Source organism: Numenius arquata, chromosome Z, assembly GCF_964106895.1.
Source record: "Numenius arquata chromosome Z, bNumArq3.hap1.1, whole genome shotgun sequence".
NCBI lineage: Eukaryota > Metazoa > Chordata > Aves > Charadriiformes > Scolopacidae > Numenius > Numenius arquata.
The window spans coordinates 26,754,208-26,775,423 of NC_133616.1; the positions used below are offsets into that span (position 1 = coordinate 26,754,208).

The 21,216-nt window shown below is 39.4% G+C and overlaps 2 protein-coding genes across 3 annotated transcripts in view; one reads left to right on the forward strand and one right to left on the reverse strand.

The window, feature by feature from the left end:
* IQGAP2 (IQ motif containing GTPase activating protein 2) overlaps positions 1-21,216 on the reverse strand; it is a 107,637-nt gene that overhangs the window by 17,093 nt on the left and 69,328 nt on the right. For both annotated transcript variants that reach the window (XM_074166862.1, XM_074166863.1), the window contains exons 13-25: positions 14,598-14,688; positions 10,000-10,161; positions 8,643-8,785; positions 7,466-7,636; positions 5,806-5,889; positions 5,064-5,135; positions 4,829-4,898; positions 4,303-4,511; positions 3,410-3,559; positions 2,509-2,672; positions 1,631-1,855; positions 879-1,019; positions 450-534 (exon numbers count right to left, since the gene is read on the reverse strand). In XM_074166862.1, coding sequence (XP_074022963.1) covers positions 450-534; positions 879-1,019; positions 1,631-1,855; positions 2,509-2,672; positions 3,410-3,559; positions 4,303-4,511; positions 4,829-4,898; positions 5,064-5,135; positions 5,806-5,889; positions 7,466-7,636; positions 8,643-8,785; positions 10,000-10,161; positions 14,598-14,688 — 1,767 coding nt within the window. The remainder of the gene's footprint in view (positions 1-449; positions 535-878; positions 1,020-1,630; positions 1,856-2,508; positions 2,673-3,409; positions 3,560-4,302; positions 4,512-4,828; positions 4,899-5,063; positions 5,136-5,805; positions 5,890-7,465; positions 7,637-8,642; positions 8,786-9,999; positions 10,162-14,597; positions 14,689-21,216) is intronic.
* Positions 16,763-20,813, forward strand: F2RL2 (coagulation factor II thrombin receptor like 2). The gene is made up of 2 exons (XM_074166864.1): positions 16,763-17,000; positions 18,624-20,813. Exons 1-2 carry the CDS (start codon positions 16,943-16,945, stop codon positions 19,709-19,711), a joined length of 1,146 nt encoding a protein of 381 aa, XP_074022965.1. The 5' UTR covers positions 16,763-16,942; the 3' UTR covers positions 19,712-20,813.

Here is a 21,216-nt window from a genome sequence, read left to right on the forward strand (position 1 = left end):
GAGGGTCCCATGCAGCCCTAAAAGACTAGAGAGCAGATTTTCCAAACTGCATTTTTTATAATGGATTCTAGTAACTTGTATTGTGCAGACAGTGGCAACAAAAACCAACCACAGGGTTCTCCATGAAAGGATTGCTGGTGCTAAGGACCATAGTACAAAACCAAAACCCAGGCTGATTCAGATAAACTCCAATCCTCTAACATTTACTAGCCAAAACAGGTTGATCACTGTTTTCCATAAGAGTTGCTGAGCACCCAGATTAAGATAGCTAGGCTGTGGCAACAGAGTTCCCTTCTCCTCCCTTTCCACCACCCCTTTGCAACCCAGTAAGTGCCAAATTCCATCAGTAAATGATGGTGTTCTCAGTTCCTTAGAATGCTTAGCGTCAATAAAAATCCCCTTTGGCATTAAAAGAACAAGATATTGGAAGTTTGCCCTCAGAAGTCTACCTTTAACAGTTCATCTTCTGTTGCATCTGGGAATTTCTCATGGAGTGAGCTCTTCAGAACTTTGGCTATATATCTCATTCCGTAACTACACGTAGAACAAATGAAAAGGAAAAATATTGGAAAAACTTAGATGAAACACAAAACAATCATTCTAGCCAGCCAAGTTATTGGCTTTTCCCCCAGCCACTTAAAAAAGAAAACAAGATGATAATGGAAAATACAAAAAGTTTCAAGTACAGGAGTTTCAAGTACAGGGAGACACATTCGTGAGGCTGCTAATGCAGAGTAGGAAAGGTGGGGACACTACTCCCTCTACTGGGAAGTCATTCAAGACGCACGTATCACAAGCCGTGTAATTTGAAAGCATCTCCATCACTGAGTTTCAAGTGAAGTTTCACTATGCACAGAGAGTCCAAACTCAGCACTTACGGCATCATATTGAGAGAAGAGAATATGGTCGTGAGAACTTTGTCAGTTACTGCTCGCAAACTCTGAATTGATGATTCCAGTTTATTGACCACTTCTGTGTGTGTTAATGCTTGTTCTGTGGTTACATCATATGGCAATTTGCTGCAAAGCAAACAAATATTAAACCAGGCTAAAAATATTTGAGAATAAAATACAATTTCTTTTTTTTTTTTGCTTCATAAGGGCCATCAGTGAACAGAAAAAAACCTTTAGACAAATACAGCTGAAGTCGTCTGTAACAGAAGTCTCAGATGCATTAGCTTCCCTTTTTTTTGAGGGGAGCAGTTTGTTTGAGTAGGGGTGCACATGCCATCACGTGCCTTCCTTTAATTACAAAAGGGAATCCTAATTTAAAGCATGCATCTCCACATCCCAAGCCCAGCGTAAATTCTCAGGAGCACAATACACTACTAACTCGCTGTTATAAAACCTGAGAAAAAGGCTATGAGTTCTTCCAGTCTACTACACTTGTAAAGACTAAGTGATCAACTTTTGAAGTTCATTACCGGAAAAAGTGATCACTTTGTTATTCAGAACAGGCTAAAGTACCTGTGTTTCAAGCATCTCTCCCCAAAAAGTCTCATTGTGCTGCAGGAAGATGGGGAAGGGATGCATGGGCACAAGTACAATTTGTCAGAGAAGGAAAGGGAGAGCAGAACTGAGGGATCCCTCAAGTATTTAAATGCTGCAGTATGTCCAGCTTCCTCACTCACCTGGCCTCACCGGTCTGCATCTCTAGCTGGTTTACCCATGACTTGTACACATCCACAGGACTAGTGTTGATTATGAGGGATTTGTCCTCCATGATCTCCTTCACCACTGGGGACAGGAGCTGGCGCAGAGTGTTCTGTCCACGGGCACCTCGATTGAAGCTGACCACCATCTTAATGACGGTAGGGTTTCCAGTAACAATATCCTGTATCTGGTCTACTTTAGAGCTGTATCAAGAAGAGAAGAGTTCTCAGATCTGACATATAGGCAGTTATCCATGCTGTCAAAACACACACTTTTAAAATTACCCTATTTCTATGTTAAAACATGTTTATGCAGTCCATTTCTTAGGCTTTAGTATAAAAAAGATTCTAGAAACTACTACCTGAATTTTATGTGTGTTATAATAACACCCCCGGAACATAGCACAGTTAGTGGCAGTGAGTATATACCTGGTTCAGGCCCAAATATCTGTTCAACAAATACCTGCTAAGGGCATAAAACAAGATTTTATTGTTTCAGGATAAACCACTATTCTGCACTTACAGAACAGATATTTACATAGAGAAAGAAAAGACTTTCTCCGCCCTTAAATACTCAAGCACAGAAGCAAGAAATCCTAGTATCTATTTTTTTGCAAGCAATTTTTCATACAAAAATATTGTTCACCATAGAAATATTTTCTTTTTTTTTCTGAAATGGAAGTAGCTTGAGTTAACGAATAAGTTACCCTGAAAACTAATTTCTCTAGTAACAAAAAAAATACATCCAATTTTACAGCAGTTTAAAGATTAACCATCAAATTCTTTTAGGTATGAAGTATTCATTTAACAATCTGCAACATAAATTAACTAAAAAGTCTTCTTGTGAGTGCACATACTTTATCTCCTCTTCTAGAGCAGTTTTGAAGAGTTTGAGAAGCAGATACTCTTCTCGTTGATTGGAGGCATAGTTGTATAGAGTGAAGATGACTGTATCCATAAACTTGGTTGATTTGTTTTGTGGCATCTGGAAAATCAGCTTTGCCAGATACGTGGGATTAGTCTACAAAACAAACAAATGACTTAAATTCTATTGTCCAGGACAGACTACCCCAACTTGGGGGGTAGCTCTCTCTACATTTCTGTTAATACCAAAAGCATTTATGTTGATTCCCATATATGTCACTTTCCACATTGGCTTTGCTTTTTTCCAAATCCTAATGCATAAGAAACAGTGAATACTGCACAATTAAGTATCTTTGAGTAGCACCAGTAAGGATTTCATTTGTAGTGTCCAAACAGTACCTCTGTGCATCAGGTCTACGTATCCAATCACAATGACAGTTTACCAAATGACAATGGCTATCTAGCAACAAGATGTTGCATACTACACGTCCACTTAAACTTCAGGGAGATAAGATAAAAAGGAAACAGAACAGATGCGCTGTATGCTGTCAGCTGCATAACAGACATCTTCCTTTCCACCATATACAATGAGCAGTAACAGTGACAGTAATTTACAAGGACTAAAAGATATATGGAGGAAAACATTTATCTTTGGCTTCAGTACAGACTGAAGTTATTCTCAAGAAAAACACAGCTATATTTCTTGCACAGTTTGAAGACAGTAGGGATTTTCTCAATGACAGGAAATATTAAAAGTTGATCATGGTATTGCAGTCTGGATATGACTTCAAAAATCTTTTAATAATCACTACTACAATCACTAAAACAAAGCAATATATTTCCAGTTTTCCTGTAGCAATTTGCTGCCATGATAATTTTTACATTTAGATTTACCTGTAAAAGGTAGAATAAATGTTGATAAGCCTCCAGTTTTTTCCTTCTCTCTTTACTCAAAGCTTTTATACCTTGTTTGTCAACCATAACCATCTCTTCCAGCTGAGTTTTACTCTTTTTGTTAAGTTTCTTACTGTGCAGTACCACATCCTGCAGACAGATGACCAAAAGTCTAGATTACATACTCACAAAAAGGTAAATTGAAAAAATTAACATTTTCCCAACCATCTTAAATGCAATGTTCTTCCAATGACCTTTATTAGAAATGTTGTATATTTTGCGGCTCTATTGACTAAGCAGTTTTTTAAACCTCTTTATCTTGTCACCAGTATGGCTTGCCAGCAGTGACCATCAGGGAAACCTTATCTCATGTACAGACTCATTCATCATTTACTTAACAGTGAACAAGCTTTTAAGTATGATGAGAAGCCTACTACCTTCTACCACAGAAATGATGCTTAAAATCTGCCAAGCAATTACTATTGTCCACAAGTAGCAAAACAGAGTGTGACATTCAGTAGCAAAATGACATACCACTCAGGACAACAGAACAACCTCTACCACAAGGTATTTTGACAAGATTACTTAACACATACAAAGAACGCACTTAATTTACCAGGAGTATTTTAACTACTTGAGGGTGACCAAGTGCTGGCACAGGTTGCTCAGAGAGGTTGTGGAGTCTCCACCTTTAGAGATATTCAAAAGCCACCTGGACATGGTCCTGGACAACCTGTTCTAAGTGGCACTGCTTGAGCAGGGGGGTTGGACCTAATGACCTCCAGAGGTCCATTCAGCTTCAACTGTGCTATTATTGTGTAATCCTGAGCTCCTTCAACACACGGAACTGATCAACACATTCTACCAAGGGAGCCTGAACAGACACTGCTGACCTGAAGAGTGATTCTGTTTTTCACCAGCAGTCCAATCTTTATATCCATTAAGTTCAAGTCCTTCTCCAGCTGTTGATTGGATCGAATTTTTGTAACCACTTCTTCCCTTAACCTTGTAACTTCTAGCTCTTCTTGAAAATCTAAGTCACTTTGGTCCAAGAGGTAGGCAAATTTGCGCAGGACAGTCAAGGGTGGATTTTCAGCACCAACTATAGTTGAAGTAAACAGGCTTGTTAGTTGACATAATACTAAAACCCTCAGGAAACTAATCACTGTGCAGAAAATTTTGGAACTGCAGAGAGAAGTTTATGCCAGTTAGAGCAATATTTGTGTTATACTGTGTAAGTACAGCTATGCAAAATAGTTTCAGCTGTAAAACAATGGGTTTACAAACACTTGCACCTGCTTTTGATGGGCAATAGGAGGCTAAGAAATCCCAAATGAAAGTTTAAAGAAAAAAAAAAAAAGACTGAACACAGTAACATACTTCTCCCCAAATATACAGCATTCAAATGTTACCACTTACTTAGTGTTCTGTAGTCCTCCCTGGCTTTGTTTGCTCTGAGAAATGCTTGTATCTTCACAATTTCATCATTCTGGAAGGAACCAAGATTAGGCAAAATAATCTATTTATGACACATTTCTGCTCAGAAACATACTGCAGAACCTGCACCCTCTTTCCTGAGATTCACAAAACTGCCCGTGCAGTCATAGTGCCCTATTTTAATGCTTCACGTTCAAAATAGAGAAAAGAGACTTACGTGATCCTTGAAGTATTGTAGCCGTTTCCTGTAAGCTCTCTTTGCTAGCCACATTTTGACCCATGACTGAATCTGAAAATTAGAAAAAATTAAATAAAAACTTAACAGACACTGCACAAAATGGTATGTGTACATTTTAAACTCCCTTCTGACAGTCCTCTTCTGCAGGCATGCTGTTCTCACATGCTCAGTGCCATAGATGACTGTGCCACTGGGCTCCTACAGTCCAGTGACCAGATTAATGGGCTTTGACTGAAATAGCATGGTAAATTCAAGGCTCTACCACCCGAAGTCTTTTCTACCTTCAGGTCTCAGCTATCGGTTGTAAACCAGTGTCCTTCAGAGACAGGAGATCAACATCCCATCTGTGATCTACTCATGACATAGTATCCCACTAGCATCTCACAAAAGTGAACAATATTCAGACAGATAGACTTGACAGCTTTTAATGAAATGATAACACACTGTCATCTCAATTTTTTTCTAATTCCTTTCCGCAAAGGGTGCATAAGGAACTCTCCATTATCAGCCACTCAAGTTCAGCAAAGCCTGATAAAAGTCAAAACCAGAGCTTTCAAGAAGCAATTCACTTAAGCTGCCAATGAAACAACTCTCAACAACATGCAAATTTCTGGAGCACAAGTCCCTCCAGTTTGTGTTCCTAGTTTCTGATTCCCAGGTGGTGGGGGACCAAGCCAAGGGATAAAGCATACTCAGGCCCCGTAACAAAATGTGATCTTACCTTAATAATAGCAGCAACATTGCCTTGAAGCACCTTTAATCTGTCAACATAGCTTTTCCTTTGTTTGAATCCTTTCCAGAAAGCCTGTTTTATGAAAAGCAGGAGACCATAATTACTAATAAGAAACTAGTATTTATTAAAATCTACATATACACACTAAAATAAATTACAGTGTTTATTTTATAGACGAAAAACTGTCATTGTAATAAAAAGATAACTAAGGTGTAAGTAAGCTTGCCTCTATATTTGTAAGGTGTCCTGATACATTTCATGTTAATTTTGGCCAATCTCAGCACAAAAACTTTGTTGTCCACTACCATTTCCTTCCTTCCCCTGAAGCCATCCTTACTGTTATTGCCAGTATACCCACATCCTTTAACGTTCCAGTCACTGGCTTCTTCCCACACAAGGAACAGTCAGCCACATCTTGCCCATTACATGCAAAAGCTGTACCCTGTCTAGCTGGACCCACATTGTTCTTGGCCAGGCCTCCTTCTCAAGTCTCTGGTCTTCCAGAGTCACTCAGGATCATCTTCTACCACAGATAACAGCCTCCCAGTTCCCTCACTTGCCTGTCTCTTTGCGAGCTCAGAAGCAAACTCTTGGCAAGGAACCCAATGACAGGGACAACACAGGTACTCTCACCGCCTTTGCCATATTTTGCCTTTCATCTCTATCCAGCTAGCAACACCAGCCTTGTCCCTACTTGTCTTTTTACAAGTCATTTCTATTTTAATGCCCATAGAAAACAGAGAAAAAACTTTATTTGCCTACATTTCTCCCTATTTTTGAACCTCTTCATAGACCCTGAATTCCTCAAAGAAAAATACAGTCCTTTACTGGGCTCAGGCACCATGCCAGAAAATGAAAAGCCAATTCCAATGCCAGCTGCTAGTGGTAAAGGTATTGATCATCATGAATTATTAAATTAAGTTACCATAGATTAAACAAATCAGTTGTACATTTTTTCTATAATTTTTTTTGGGGGGGTTGATTGATTATTTTTCAAGACTGGAATAAATTGCTAACAGGACGTGGGTATTTCACCATTTAAAACCAGTGTGCATGCATTTGTCAGTGTTCACACTCTCAGCAGAAAGTTTCCTTTATACTCCTTTTGGAGTTCAGCAAACTGAAGACATCCAAGAAATACTGCCAGAGCCTCAGAACACCAAGGCAGCTGCCACTCCCTACCCAGCTATGACTTCATGGAGCAGAAGCAAACCACTTCCAAGTGGGGATAGTCTAGAAAGGAATGTATTTCTTAAGTTATGCTTTGCCAAGGAATTTTTGCTTCAATATTCAACAAGTATCTTCTGATCTTGTACTGTGCGTAGTTAGGTGCACCATGCAAAGCCTGACCACCTCAGAATAAAGCCAGGGCTACGCATTTCTGAGCTTCCCCCACTGAAGTAACTTAGACTGCAGTTGGATATGAACCATTGTTTTAAAACTGGATATTAGCTATTTAAAAGCACAATTACTGCAATGAGGACAAGAACATATTTGCAGCTGTAGAAGTTGGAAATGCTGCTGAAATGAATGAAAACAGTGAGACAGACCTATTTGAGAATTTTATTAGTGGTAGTAATCAGTCACATTGCTTGTCACATGCAGAAAGTTGCCCGAGCCACATTACCTACTTGTTCTAGAACAATACCTGTATTTTGATGGCAGATGGTTCCTGGTTTTGAAGGTATGCTTTTCTCTCCCGATAATTTTTTCTGACTAAGAATCCCCTTGCTCGGGCTTGCAGCTGAACAATCAGATTTTCATTAGCAAGCCACAGCTGCTCTCGATTGTAATCTGCTGTAACTTGCCCAACAATGTTCTGTTAAGAGATCATGGAAAAAGGTCATTTAAAAGCAAAAAACCTCAAACCAAAACCATCGTGGAATTTGGTCTATTGCTGCATCATCTGCACAGTTTATGTTCATCCTATCCAAGCCCCTCTGATTTACCCATAAATTTTAATCAGTGTGAAGGAAGAGCTACTTTGTTACCACTGAATGTTGTATGAAGGGTAACTGAACTCTTCAAGCCTCAGTTGTTCAGTTGGATATGCTATTTTGACAGATTTTTTTTTTTTTTGATACTTTAGGAGAGTTCTGCTTTCCTAATACTTGCAAGTTTTTTGTAAAGTCAGACATATAGAAATACTAACTGAACCAGGGACCTCTACAGAGAAGCAAACTCAACTGTTGCTGCAGTCAGGATTTCAGAAGGGCCTACACTGTGACTTGAGCTGTTTGTGCAGAAGAGTAAACCTGTAACTTAGATGGGCTGCATCAGAATAAAAGAAAATAAAACAAATTGTACATTAGCTTGTGTAATCTAATTTGTTCTAAGTTATAATTCGTGCTAATGAAAAACCTCTGGATTAAAGAAGTTTAAGTATCACACTCATCCTATTGAACTTGGAGATACAAGAATGCTGTCAGATGGTTAGATTTAAACATAAAACAGTGCTTCCACCTGCCCCCAAATATGTCATGAAATTCTTTGTCATAGGCCAATGTGAAGTCCAAAAAATATAAAAGGATATGAAAGCAATCAAACTTTCCTCTATTGGCATCTGCTGATGGCCGTTAAAAGGAATGCCGTAACTTCCAGTTAGGAAGTCCCTGAATCTTTGTCAGGCATCAGACCGGAGGCTATGCTATCACTGTCTGCTTAGACTTAGGTTGCTGCCATTGTCAGAAGCAGATACTGAGCTAAAGTGGTATTCAGTCTAACCAAGAACAACCTCTTCCCTTGATATTGCCGTATCTTGCTGTCTCTTTCTCTAAAATGTTTATGCTACATGCACAATAAAAGCAAACATTTCAGACACCTACCTGGATTTCTTCACCAGTTAACCATGAACTTTTTGGTACAGCTCCTTCAGGGGCAACACAGGTACCTTCCTCGGTGTCCACATTGTAATAGTAAGCATACATGTTTTTCATTACAAGTTTAATCCATGGACTTCCATTAGAATCTAAAAGCAACACATGCCATTACTACACATTTGTGCCCTGTTTCACTGATAAATTACAGCTCTTTCTACCCATTTCCCATCTCCACATTTTCTACAAAGCTGTTTTACATGCAAAGTCCCTATATATGTTGGGCCAGTTGGTAGTAAGAATCTTTTAAAAATATCCTGTTAGATGGATCAGGACCATTGTTCTAGAATGAAAGAGCTATGAGGTTGGCACAGATCCACTGGCAGCTTCTCCAAACCCCAATGTGCCAAGTTAATGCTTACTCCTGAAGCAGTGTGTGCTACATCTTTCATCACTCACATAAGTGGAACTGAGACTGTGTAAAAAAAATGTTGTTTTTGTCTTCTGGCCAAATGTTGGCCTTATTGACACTTAGCTCACATGGGACATTTCCTACATCCACATCATTGTCTTCTTTAGTGCTTTGGTAAACAAGGCTGTATCCGGACAGGCAGGAAAAGGCTCATTTCCTCATGGACAAAAGGCCCCCAAGGTAAAGCTAAGGTCAGTTGTGCAAAATGCCCTCTCAAAACTCCTGTTGCAGGATGAAACATGCCCGTCTTCTGTAGGAGAGTGTACTACATTGATGGTAACTTTTTTTGGGTATAATTGTTAGCTAATCTTGGCTGCATTAGCTATGACCAGCTTGCAGCTCTAATATGACAAAACATCCCATCCTTTTGCTATGGGCAGATTCTAGCCCCAGCTTTTCCTGATACCTGCCGCTCTGGCAACACGCAAGGACCTTAAGTTGGCCATGGACACTCTGGCAGAGCCTGGCTTGATCTTTGACAGTAACCCATAAGGCTGAAGTGTGCAACCTAACCCTTCTCTGCATCTGCTAACAGAAAAAAAAAAGTATAAATCACAGTAATATGCTTTTCTGAGAGGATGTACTAGTCTACCAACAGTCACAGCGAAGCTGCCCTAAATTCACTCAGAGTCTAGTTTGAGACTTTGGAAAGACCTAGCTAGACTGGAAGTAGCTAGACTCATTTCTCAGCAGGTACTATGGTCTGGATGATGTGTGCAACAGTTCAGCATCATGTAAAAAACACTTGGCCAAGTATAGCATTTCCCAAAAGATTTTAAACGAGCAGCTGTCTTCCTCAGTTTAAAATAATTTTAGGTAAGCTTTCTGTATTAGTTTTCTAGTTGCCTTGGTGATATGGACATATGGAACTGTCCTATTCAGGAGGGTTTTCACCTTCTCTAGTTTTCAGGTTCTTGGCTTCAGAGAGGTTCCTGAAGTAGGTTTCAGCACACTCAGGAATGACTCGTAATCCAAACTTGGACTGCAGTATCATCAGGATTGGCTGTGAATCACCCTTCTCCAAGCTCTTGTTAATCATTGATGTTCCAACAGCCACTAGGGTAAAATAACGACATAGAAAATTAAGTGGTTTATACTCCATGTACCCAGAACTCTGGCCTCCAGCGACTTTGATAATGGACAGCATGACATACACAGCAATTCAGTGCTTCACCCATTTGCAGCCTCCTTCATGCTTGTAAGAACAAGTATTTTAGAGAACAGCAAGCTTGTTAGATAGAAAGTGTACACTCCTTCCAGGCTGGGAAGTGTACACTTCCTTCCACAGCACAACCCAGAGCGGTCTGAGGGCATAACTTCTCCTCCATCAAAGAGACACACCAGATGACACCAGGGCAGAGGCTGAGGATGGCAGGTACCACCCCCACACGGCCTGCCCTAAAAGATGGGCCATCACCTGCTGATCATGTGGGAGCCTCCTAGAGATGCATGAAGTTTTTAGGTTACAAGCTGTAAACCTTAACATTCACTTTTACTGTTGAAAATAGAAATAAAAGCTGGTTGCCTTGAGCAAAATCTTGTAACACTAACAGCATTCTAGTTGGGATCCTGAAGGGACCCTTTCTTGTCCTCACCCACTGGGAGCTTACTTAAAGCCGATGCAGCAAATTCATGCTCTTGAATTTGCCGGAGATGAAACTCTTGCTTCCAGGGCACGTAAAAGTGCCCTGAGAGGTGATGCTAAGAAACATGTTCAAACTTTGAGGTTATACACCATTGCTCACACTCTGATTCAGGACTTCCTAAGCGTCTTTTGCTTTATGTAGGTCCCACCATCACTGAAGAAGCTGATACCACCACCTGACCGCATGTAGCAGCACACACCACTTCAGAGTACCTTACACACTAGAGGTATATGCTGCTTTAGGGACTGCTGCTCTGGACTTTAACGGTGTTCCTTCACATCTAAATTCAAAATCCATGCACAGAGGAATAAGTGACTAGACATATGGCTAGAACATATACATTACATACTGGCTTTGGTCAGCCTGGGTACCTTTGCATCCCACAGCTGCTCTTCACGCTGCAACACCAAACACTTTTCCTTATCTTGTGTATATCTAGATCGATACAAAAAATGTCCCTCCTCACACTCAGTGCTCTGCCTACAAAGCTGGCCCAAAAGGTGCTCAGTATTAGGAGCTTACATACAGGAGCTAGCAGCGAGGAACTGCATGATTCTGAGCTAGCGAGAGAAACAGGTTTCCTTTCTGGTTAGTTTGACTAAGGGGGAACGGGTAGCTTTGCCTAGACTGCAACAGATCAATCACCAAATATATTGGCAGCTAGCTGAGAAACAAAGTGAATGCACAGCACCACACCACCACCGTCTGGATTGCAACCAGATAGCATCCTGCTATTTTTCTCTGCTTTGCAAGAGACCCCTGCCAAGCACACACGTGCTCCCCATGAAACTGGAGATGTTTTGTATAACAGCTGTGGTACCATGATGCCCAGGCATCCAGCCTCAGCATGGAAGAAGCAGGAAGGACTGGGAAGCCACAGATTACCAGCTTGCTGCTGCAGGCCCAGGTGGCTCTGGGGGCTCAGCCCTGCTCATACACAGACCCATGTGCCTCCAACTCCAGTCACCAGTATTTGAATGCTTTTCTTCCTCCTTGTCATCTTATAGTTATGGGTGCTGGAAGCTATTGTTATAAAGACAAAAGAGCACACAACCTAGCTAAAAGACATTTCTGTGGGTCCCCTGCTACCTGGCTTTTTCTCATCTTTTAATTAATTATCAATTTTCTTTTGAAGGAAAGTGTAAGAAAAATGTTCAGTAGGAAAAAAAAAAAATTCAGCAGAAATTCTTTCCTTTGAAGTGCTAACAATTACTACTGAGGCTGTTGCTTTGAAGAAGGCCCATGTGAACCCTATAAAATTATAAGCTAAACAGAGCTTAGCCGTCTCCAGCTGCAGGAGAACTATTGGGATGCCAGTACCAGCTCAACACTGTGAAGGGCCCTTTTCCACACCAATTGTCCCTTCAAACAGCTATCATATACAAAGTTGCAGCTGTCTGGTGTGATAATGGGGCCAAAGATCAGCTTTTTCCTATAACGTGGACTCTGTCATGACAAATGCAGCTTTGACAGATGGACTCTTCCTGTGCACGACTAAGGTTGGTATTAATGTCTATTCCTGAAGGCTGTACAGCTGATATTTGGCCAATCTCATTTTGTCCTCCATGCAGATAAGGAGTACAATGGTTGAACTGATTCAAGAAGTGAAGCAAGGTGATGCAAACTACACAGCAAGCATCAAAGAGAATTAGGAAGTGCACCAGCATTTACTGAACACATCTTCCTAAATGAAGATATAAGACAGAGTCCTTTAGTGACAGGGAAACTGTGTGTAAAAGTCTTTCAAAATTTTAATAATGTAGTATTTAACATGTATATAAGGCATAAAAATTATGGTTGGGAAGGAATCAAGACTGTTTCAGTACAGCTGTCAGTACTTTCTCTTATTTTACTGTTTATTTTATTGCCATCACTGTAGCAATCTCAAAAATACACTTTCTTCTTACTGAAAAATAAATCTTTGACTACCTTACAAAAGTTTTGGAGTGGGATGTTCGGATTTGTTTGCCTTTCAAAAATAGTGTCTCTGAGATAGATCAAAATGAAAGTTCATTTCCAAGTTATGATCAAGCTGAACTTTAAGTTTAGACTGCGTGAACACAACATACTAACTTCCTGAGACAGGATATGTTTGTTATAGGAAATATCAGGTTCTGTGCTGTGGGGAAATTTTAGATCTCAGTTTTTAGCTGCAAAACCCTAGAGCTCTTCTGAAGAATGTGCTGTGCTGACACTGCTTCCTTTCAACCCAGAGGGCAGAGTACAGGAGATTAGTAGTTATTTCCACAGGTGACTTGTTCAAACAGTTCTACTGATCATACTTGATAGTGAAAAGCTGTGCATCTACTACAAACACAGTTTATATGAAAAGATTTTACTACAACGATTAGCTAGTGGATGGAGCAGTGGCCTATCGTTAGCAACATCATATGGTATCGGTATATGGATAATGCTGTGCTAATTTCTGCAGGCCATTTATGAGATACATACTTAATGCTTTTACTCCAGTGGGCACAAATGAGGAGGTTTTCAAGTTGCTTTTTAACTTTAACTTACATCTGTTTATAAGCTATGCATTTCCTTCCCTTCTCTGCACTCAGATGTTTCCTCATACCTCTGGGTGGCATTGATGGGAAGCAGTTTTTGTCCACAAAAGAAGGTATCAGCATTCCAGAGTACCAGAGCTCATTTGGGACAATTTGTGTATGTCTGACCCCAGTCTCAGAAAACACAAACCAGGTGCTTTTCACTACAGATGCATGATTTAGAAAAATAGTTCAAGTGTCTTCAGTGTATCTGACTGGTTACATTAAGCCTGTATTAATTGATTAAATAAATCCTAAAGTAACAGTAACACTAAATGCAATATATCTGTAGCAGGGATAGGAGATTTTGTAATAGCTAGCTGTGTTTGTTTTCTTCCATCCACAACTTCCCAAGGACTAACTACGGACATGGCCTGCCTGTAAGCAAACAGGCTGCTGCACTTCACTAACGAAGGCTGAATGCAGCACTGCAGGAATGCACCGACTTCAGCAGTTGTATTCACAAGCTCCTAGGGTGCAGAAGACGGTGACACTGACTCACCCAAAGCCAAGTCAAGCAGAAGATGAACCAATACCCAAATGCCACGTGAACAGCCTCGGCTGGTCTGTGCTGGTCCCAGGCAGGAGCAGGTAGGAACACCACCATGCTGCCCAGTGTGCCCCATACACCCAGCTACACTTGCTTCTGCATTACTTGCCAAAGTTTATTATGTGTTATGGATATTTTTCTAAAATTATTGTATTCAATCCAAACTTTGACAGAAGGTGTTGAGTGCATTCAGCACACAGTGCTCTGACAGGATAAGCCTCAGCATTTTTCCTGCAGATTTTCTCCTCTTCACATATTGGAAGAGCATACACCTCTCCAAAAAGCCCGTGTGTTCTTTTTGCACTATTTTTAACTTTTGTTTGTTTGCATTCAATAAAAGACATTACAATGAAATAGGAATAAGCAAAGCTATAAACATATAAGAATTTGCTCTTACAACATGCATCAAGATTCTAGTCTTATATAAGCAAAATAAGTTCCTGAACAGTATATCCCTTCTCATTCACATATCTTTCTGTTTCACCAGTTATGTCAAGACACACTGACACCAGAAGTCTTGGTCATGGTGCTACCTTTATATAATCAAATCCACTAAATTATTAGCCAAGCCTTAAGAATTACCACTTTAGATAAAACCAACACCACCCCTGGAGATTTAAGCCACCCTAACTTCAATATGACAAAGAACATGCATTTATTTATTTCCTGAAGTGGAAAAAATAAATTACCAATTTCAGTTTTTCAAGACTAAGAAAAACAAGAGCAATGCAGACGCAGGTTAATGCTTACAGATTGTTGCTTCTTTTATATTGTTATTGGCATCACTGATTCCTTTTTGTATTTCATCTAGCCACAGAAGCGCTGATTCATCTTGGGATTCCTGGAAAAAGGATAGAGAAAAGCCTTGAAAAAACTGAATTATAACAAAAGTTGTCTGAACATACCAGAAGAGTTCCAATATACAACCTCCTCTCATAAAGCCCTTGGACACTAAAAAGAATTTGACTGCTTAAAATCAGCAACAAAACATGTCAATATTCTATTTACTTGAATAAATACCTGTTCAAATGCAAAGTTATGAAAGTTTTTATCTATAGAAGCCACTGCCCTGCTAAAGATCAATAAAAATTTTGAGCAAACGTAGAAACGTTTTCATTTCCATGATACAGAGACAGAGTAACCTGAATGTCAAATAAAATCACACATTATCAAGCAGCTCTGTGACAGTGCATAAAGAACACAAAACAGAAGACTGAAGGGAGCTGGCTTTCAGAATCCCTTATTTGGAAACGATCCAGATGTACACCTGGGTATACATTACTCAGAAAATAACAACGAAAACCGACGTAGAAAGACAGCTCAGTTTTAGTAATGATGACTTAGCTCAAATGTGGTGAACATTTCAGGAATTAAGCAGAGCAGGTCTCACTCTTTCTACAGGTTAACAGTGTGTGGAATTAAACCCAAGTTAAAATAGAAAGTGAAGGAAAGTGGGCTCAGCATCCCCCACTAACCAGTCCTTGGCTGCCCAGGTTCACGTTGAGAAAACACCTCCGCTGAGAAAATAGGGTTTTGAAGCTAAAGTGACTTTCAAAATCTAATCCAGTAGGTGGGGAAACAAAACTCATTCTAAAGAGGAAATAGGAGTGCCAGGTCTATAATAGACTAATGATGAGACAAACCGGAATGTAGTAATTCGATAAAGATCTAGGATTACATGCACACAAATATTACAAGGGAAAAAAAAGCCACAGAAACTCACTCAAGCTAAAAAAGTACGGACAAAGCACCAGCTTTGCAATGAATATCCCTGGTTTTGCACCCAATTCTAGGCTAAAAAAAACCCAATAAATCTGTTATCAGCAGAAATTATGAAGAGAAAACAGGGTAAAAACACCCTAAAGACAAACTCTTGGGTTTGTATCATATATGTAAACAAGGTAGCAAAATATGTAAATAAAATCAAGTAGGGTCAGGTAATCACATGACAGTGAATACACACTACAAGATTTTCTAACAAGAAAGTTAGAGTTAACACTAGAGACGGCATATACTAAATTCCCAAACTACAGCTGTTGATTTTGAGAAAAGGATTGAGAAACTGAAAAGAATTCCTTATCTGGTGTCCAGCTTTTGCACACTAAATACAAGAACAGAGACAAATACTGCTCTGGAGCTAAGTACAGCTTATGCTGAGCCTTGCTGCTAGCTTGGAATCTGGACCAAGACTTGGGGCTAGTTTTGTCTGCTGAAGCAAGCTATTATTTGGCATTGAAGGGAAGAAAAAAGAAAAAGAAAAAGAGAAAAAAGAAAAAAGCAGAAAAAAGCAGAAAAAAGCAGAAAAAAGCAGAAAAAAGCAGAAAAAAGAAGAAAAAAGAAGAAAAAAGAAGAAAAAAGCAGAAAAAAGAAAAAAGCCAGGCAGAAAAAAAGGAAGGGATCAACAAAAGAGCAGATGAAAATAGGGGAAAGGTTTTAGAGGCTGCAGTCTGTGAAGGGGTGGGAACTGTCTGAGCGGAGCCAGCAGCCGGATTGAAGGAGCACAGACAGCCTAACAGTGGGCAGGGATGTAGAAGGCAAAGCAGAGCACAGTTTTCTTCAGGCATGTTTGCATGTGTGGCTTGCTTTCACCTTTGCATTTGCTAAACCCAGATCACTACACTCTTCTCCAAGCCTTGCTTCTTCCTCGAGAAAGGGACAGAGTTCAGCAACTTGGCATTTTGGTCTGTGGATGAGATCCTTGAGGATTTACTAAACACGGCCTTTGATTTTTCCAGAAAACACCTCTTTACCCCAAATATCTGAAGCACAAATTCCAGTAGAAACCCCTACATCGGCTTCAGGCTTGTGGTAAACTAGGAGTTAAACTGCTGCTGTAAAGCAGTTTTATCTCTGTGTTGGGCAGAGGCTGAAACTGAGTCATGTGTGCATATTTGGATACGTCACACCCTCTTGCTGTAGTAGACAAAGAACAAACTAGCTCCTTACCATAAACCTCATGCCTACAGGATGCTTCTGGAGGACAGATCAATCATTCTTTAGTCCTTACAGAGGGGAAAAGAACCCCCCACAAAACACCTCTTGAGATGAACTAGAACAGTGTCGTTTTTTTGGCTAGCTAGATTTCACATACTACAATGAAGATACTGGTTTTCACTGGACTGCTCTCTCTTACCTCCAATCTTTTCACAACAGGTGAGTCTTCCTTACTGTATTTACTCCATATTTTGGTCAATAACATAGGCTTTTTGATAATGTTGGCACTTTGTCAGCTTAAATGGGTCATACATGCATAAAATTACAGAAAACTATACTCTAGGGAAGTCTCACTTAAGGCAGATTTTTATTGCTCCGTTTCAGTGACACCTTACCTCCCCCCAGTCACTTTCTATGAAAAATTTTATTTACGGGATCTTTCTTCTCTCTAGTATTTCTGTAGTGTATGATAATCATAAACCTGTAGAGTCTTGTTCTTTCTGCTTTAAGAGGTTCAGTAGAATTACTTCATAGACGGTGCTATTAGAAGGAAATGCTCAGATAACTATTGTGACAAAAATAACCAAAGGAAATGGTCAAATAAGGCCATTTTTTTCCTCACTAGGATTAAAGCTGTTTTCAAACCAAACTCATTTTCAAAAGCTGTTTTATATATATATAAAAAATACATGTATGCACATGCATGCACATATATGTCATTAAAAAAATGACTAAAATTCATTTTCTGGATTAACCATCCAGAAAATTACTAAAAGTGATTTCAAAACATTCTGTGGTAAATCTGGCAGTGAGCACTGATAAAACTGTTTTCCATATTTAATGCCAATATGGAAAAGTGAAAGAAAAACCCACAGGTTTTCACACGAATTTCAGTTTGCCTCTGAAATTGTTTCAAGACGCATGTTCTAAACTTTACTCTAATTCTTTTTGCATTAAAGAAAGCTAAGATTTTAAAATGAAAATTAGTTACACAGATATTAGAAAGTATTTTGAACACATTCGTTCTTTATCTGGAAATGTCAATGTCTCTACATTCTCTACTAAAGACTGAGGAAAAGACATTAATAAAAGTTGTGCCGTTGGTTTTGTCCAAATGCTAACAGTATTTACTCACTGTAAATTTTCCTGCTGCATGAAAAGTTTTATTCACCCAGCAATAAATTTTATCTAATATCAGGCCAAGCATGTGTCTTCATTTCTCAAGACTAACAGCCTTTCCTTGTGAATGAGAAGTTGAAAAGATCTAGTTTGCTTTAGTCAGAAGCTGAAGAATAACATTAGATATGACACCAAAAAGTTGTGGGATATTTCAATTTTGTAATTTGAAAGTTTCAGCCTGTGTTAGGCAAGACAGTGCTTTTTACATCTTTTATAGTCGTGCATTTCATCATGAAATGACAAGGATAGTACTGCTGTTTGCTTTGGAAATTCTGATCAAGCTCAGACCAAGGCTGCTGCGTGTAAAATGAATTGCCAACATTGCTACTACAGGGAAAAAACCCTCTACAGGTGATAAACATTACACAAGTGTCTGATATTTTTTTGCCAAAGATTACTGAAAACATACAAAATGTGGAAAGATCAGCTTAACACTAAATCCATGCTAAATTTTCAAGATTGAGTATAAGGTGGCAAATAAAGTGAAGATTGCACTTTAGCACCTTCGATAGGAACACTCAAAGCAAAGGCAAATGCCACCAAATCTTTTAAACATATATTACTTTTCGCATGGAGATGTTTACCTTTTTCTGTACTTGAAGGTGAATTATATTGCTAATCCGGTAGTTTGCCTTTTTTAACAATCTTAACTTTTTTTTTAAGCTTCACAATTTTCACTGAATGGCTCTGCAATCAAAACCGTGTCTCTTATCAAGACTTTCCGTGGAATTTCAGCAAGAGACTACGATTACATCCCCCCTTATGCTATAGAAGGGGAGACAACGACCATCCATATCAGAGAACACAAATGCTCTTCAAAAAATCCAAATGACTCCACTTTAACAGAAGTGAACAACACCACACTGAAGTACCTGACCAGTTCTCTGAGCACCAAGCTAATACCCACCGTCTACCTCAGTGCTGTTTTATTGGGTGTACCATCTAATGCCATCATTTTGTGGATGCTGCTCTTCAGGATCCGGTCTGTGTGCACTGCCATCCTCTACACAAACTTGGCAGTTTCAGATCTGCTCTTCTGCATCATGCTGCCCTTCAAAATAGCATACCACATCAATGGGAACAACTGGATTTTTGGGGAAATGATGTGCCGAACTACCACTGCGGTGTTTTACGGCAACATGTACTGCTCCATTCTGCTGCTCACATGCATCAGCGTCAGCCGCTACGTGGCCATCGTTCACCCCTTCACCTACAAGAGCCTGCCAAAACGTGCCTACGCCATCGCAGTCTGCGCTGCCGTGTGGACCATCGTCTTCTTGTACATGCTCCCACTTTGCATAATGCAGCAAAGCTATTATGTAAAACAACTGGGCATTTATACTTGCCATGATGTGCACAATGCCTGTGAAACGGTATCTTCCTTCCAGTTCTACTACTATGTTTCTTTGGCTATCTTTGGGTTTTTAATACCTCTTGCAACTATTGTTTTCTGCTATGTCTCAATTATACGAGCACTCAAGACTCATGAATGGTTCTGGTACGTCAAAGTCAGCCTTTTGATCCTTACCATCTTTGCTATTTGCTTTGTGCCAAGCAATATTATTCTTATCATCCATCACATCAAGTATTACTATTACAATACAGATGGCTTGTATTCTTATTATCTAATTGCTTTATGCCTTAGCAGCTTAAACAGTTGTCTTGATCCTTTTCTTTATTTTCTGATGTCGAAAATTAGAAGTCAATCCAATATTTATCTAACCATGGTTAAAATATCCAGGGAAAAATGAATTTATTCCCATATTATTGGATTTATGATTTTGTACACTATTAACCGAGGCAGCAATAAACCTCAGGTGCAACAATTAAACTTAAAAAATTAGAATGTGTTAAGAAACACAATCTCAGTAAAATTTACTTTCTTGCACACACCACACAAGGAAAATCTTCAGAAATACACTTCTCCAGCTCTATAATTTTATCATGCATATTGCAACATCTGGTGTACCTAGACTTAGGGAAGTGGCTCTGCACCTCCATTTCCTTCTGAGAAGATCATTTTCATGGCCACGGAGAAAAAAAATGGCGTATCAGTCACCACAGCCTCTGAACACCAGAAGAGGAATCAATATCAGAGCAGCACTTTTAGGCCCATGCATGATTTCCAAATACTTCAAATTAGCTATCAGCCCACCATCACTGCAGGAACAGTGATGTGAAAACAAGTTTTTGACCGAGTGGAAATGGGGAATAAGTAAAAGCACTTTCTATATGCCCAGGAGCTGTCGAGCTTTGCAGAAGCTCCCTGTCACATAGCCAAGAGCAAATACTGCCCTGAATGTTGGGAATAAAGAGACTGAATCCCCATAGATTCAAGGAGCAGTAAAATCTACAGCCGTAGACACTGAGCCTGACACTTCCAAGGCAGCTTCTCCTATGAGGCTGTTTAACCAGCTTTGCACTAGAGACTTGTTCTTCCACTTCATCAGCGCCTGCACTCCTCTAGCCCATGAGGATTGCTAGGAGCTACCCCTTATCAGTGTGAATCCAGGCATGTATTATTCTTGCTTGGTAAGCAAAACAGGGAAGCTGTTTTGTAGTATTCTCTATTTCCACATCCTTACAGGAAATACCTACAGTGTTACAAATACTGAAGCTAGTTATGATTGATTGTCCATGTTAAGAAAGCAAAGGGTCAGCTTTTATGTTTACAGCAACCCAAAAGATACCTATATACTGAGTGTAATTTCCTAGAAAATGAGCTCAGTGGTTTGCATTTGTATTTGTAACTGCAGCATGTAAGACAGTGAAGAGAAAAAAAAAATAAATGTATTGCATCAGTTTGATAATAGCATTGTAAAATCTTTACTTAAATAAAATCATTTGCACTTGAAAATGTTTTCAATGAATTTAAGTTTGTTCTAATCATGCCATTCCCTCAACATGCACAAGAACAGATTTTAAAGATAATTTTAAAGTAATCCGGATGTTTTACTGCTATTATACATATAAAAACTGTGAACCTAACTGTAAAACCTGGGTGCCTATCACTCAAAAAGTTAAACAACACAGGAACCATTTCAGAGTTCGGCACATCTGTTTAACTTTTCAGGTATCCACAAGCACTTGCTAAACACAGGGTTTCTCTTCACTGGGACCTGAATGCACTTAGTTTTAAATGGCCTTGAGAAGCTGTGGTTTAAGATTACAGGAATAAATAAATTCCAGGTTTGCATTCTCAATTTCAAGCTAGTAACAAGTAGGTGGATCTGAGATTAAGACGTGTAACAGGTAG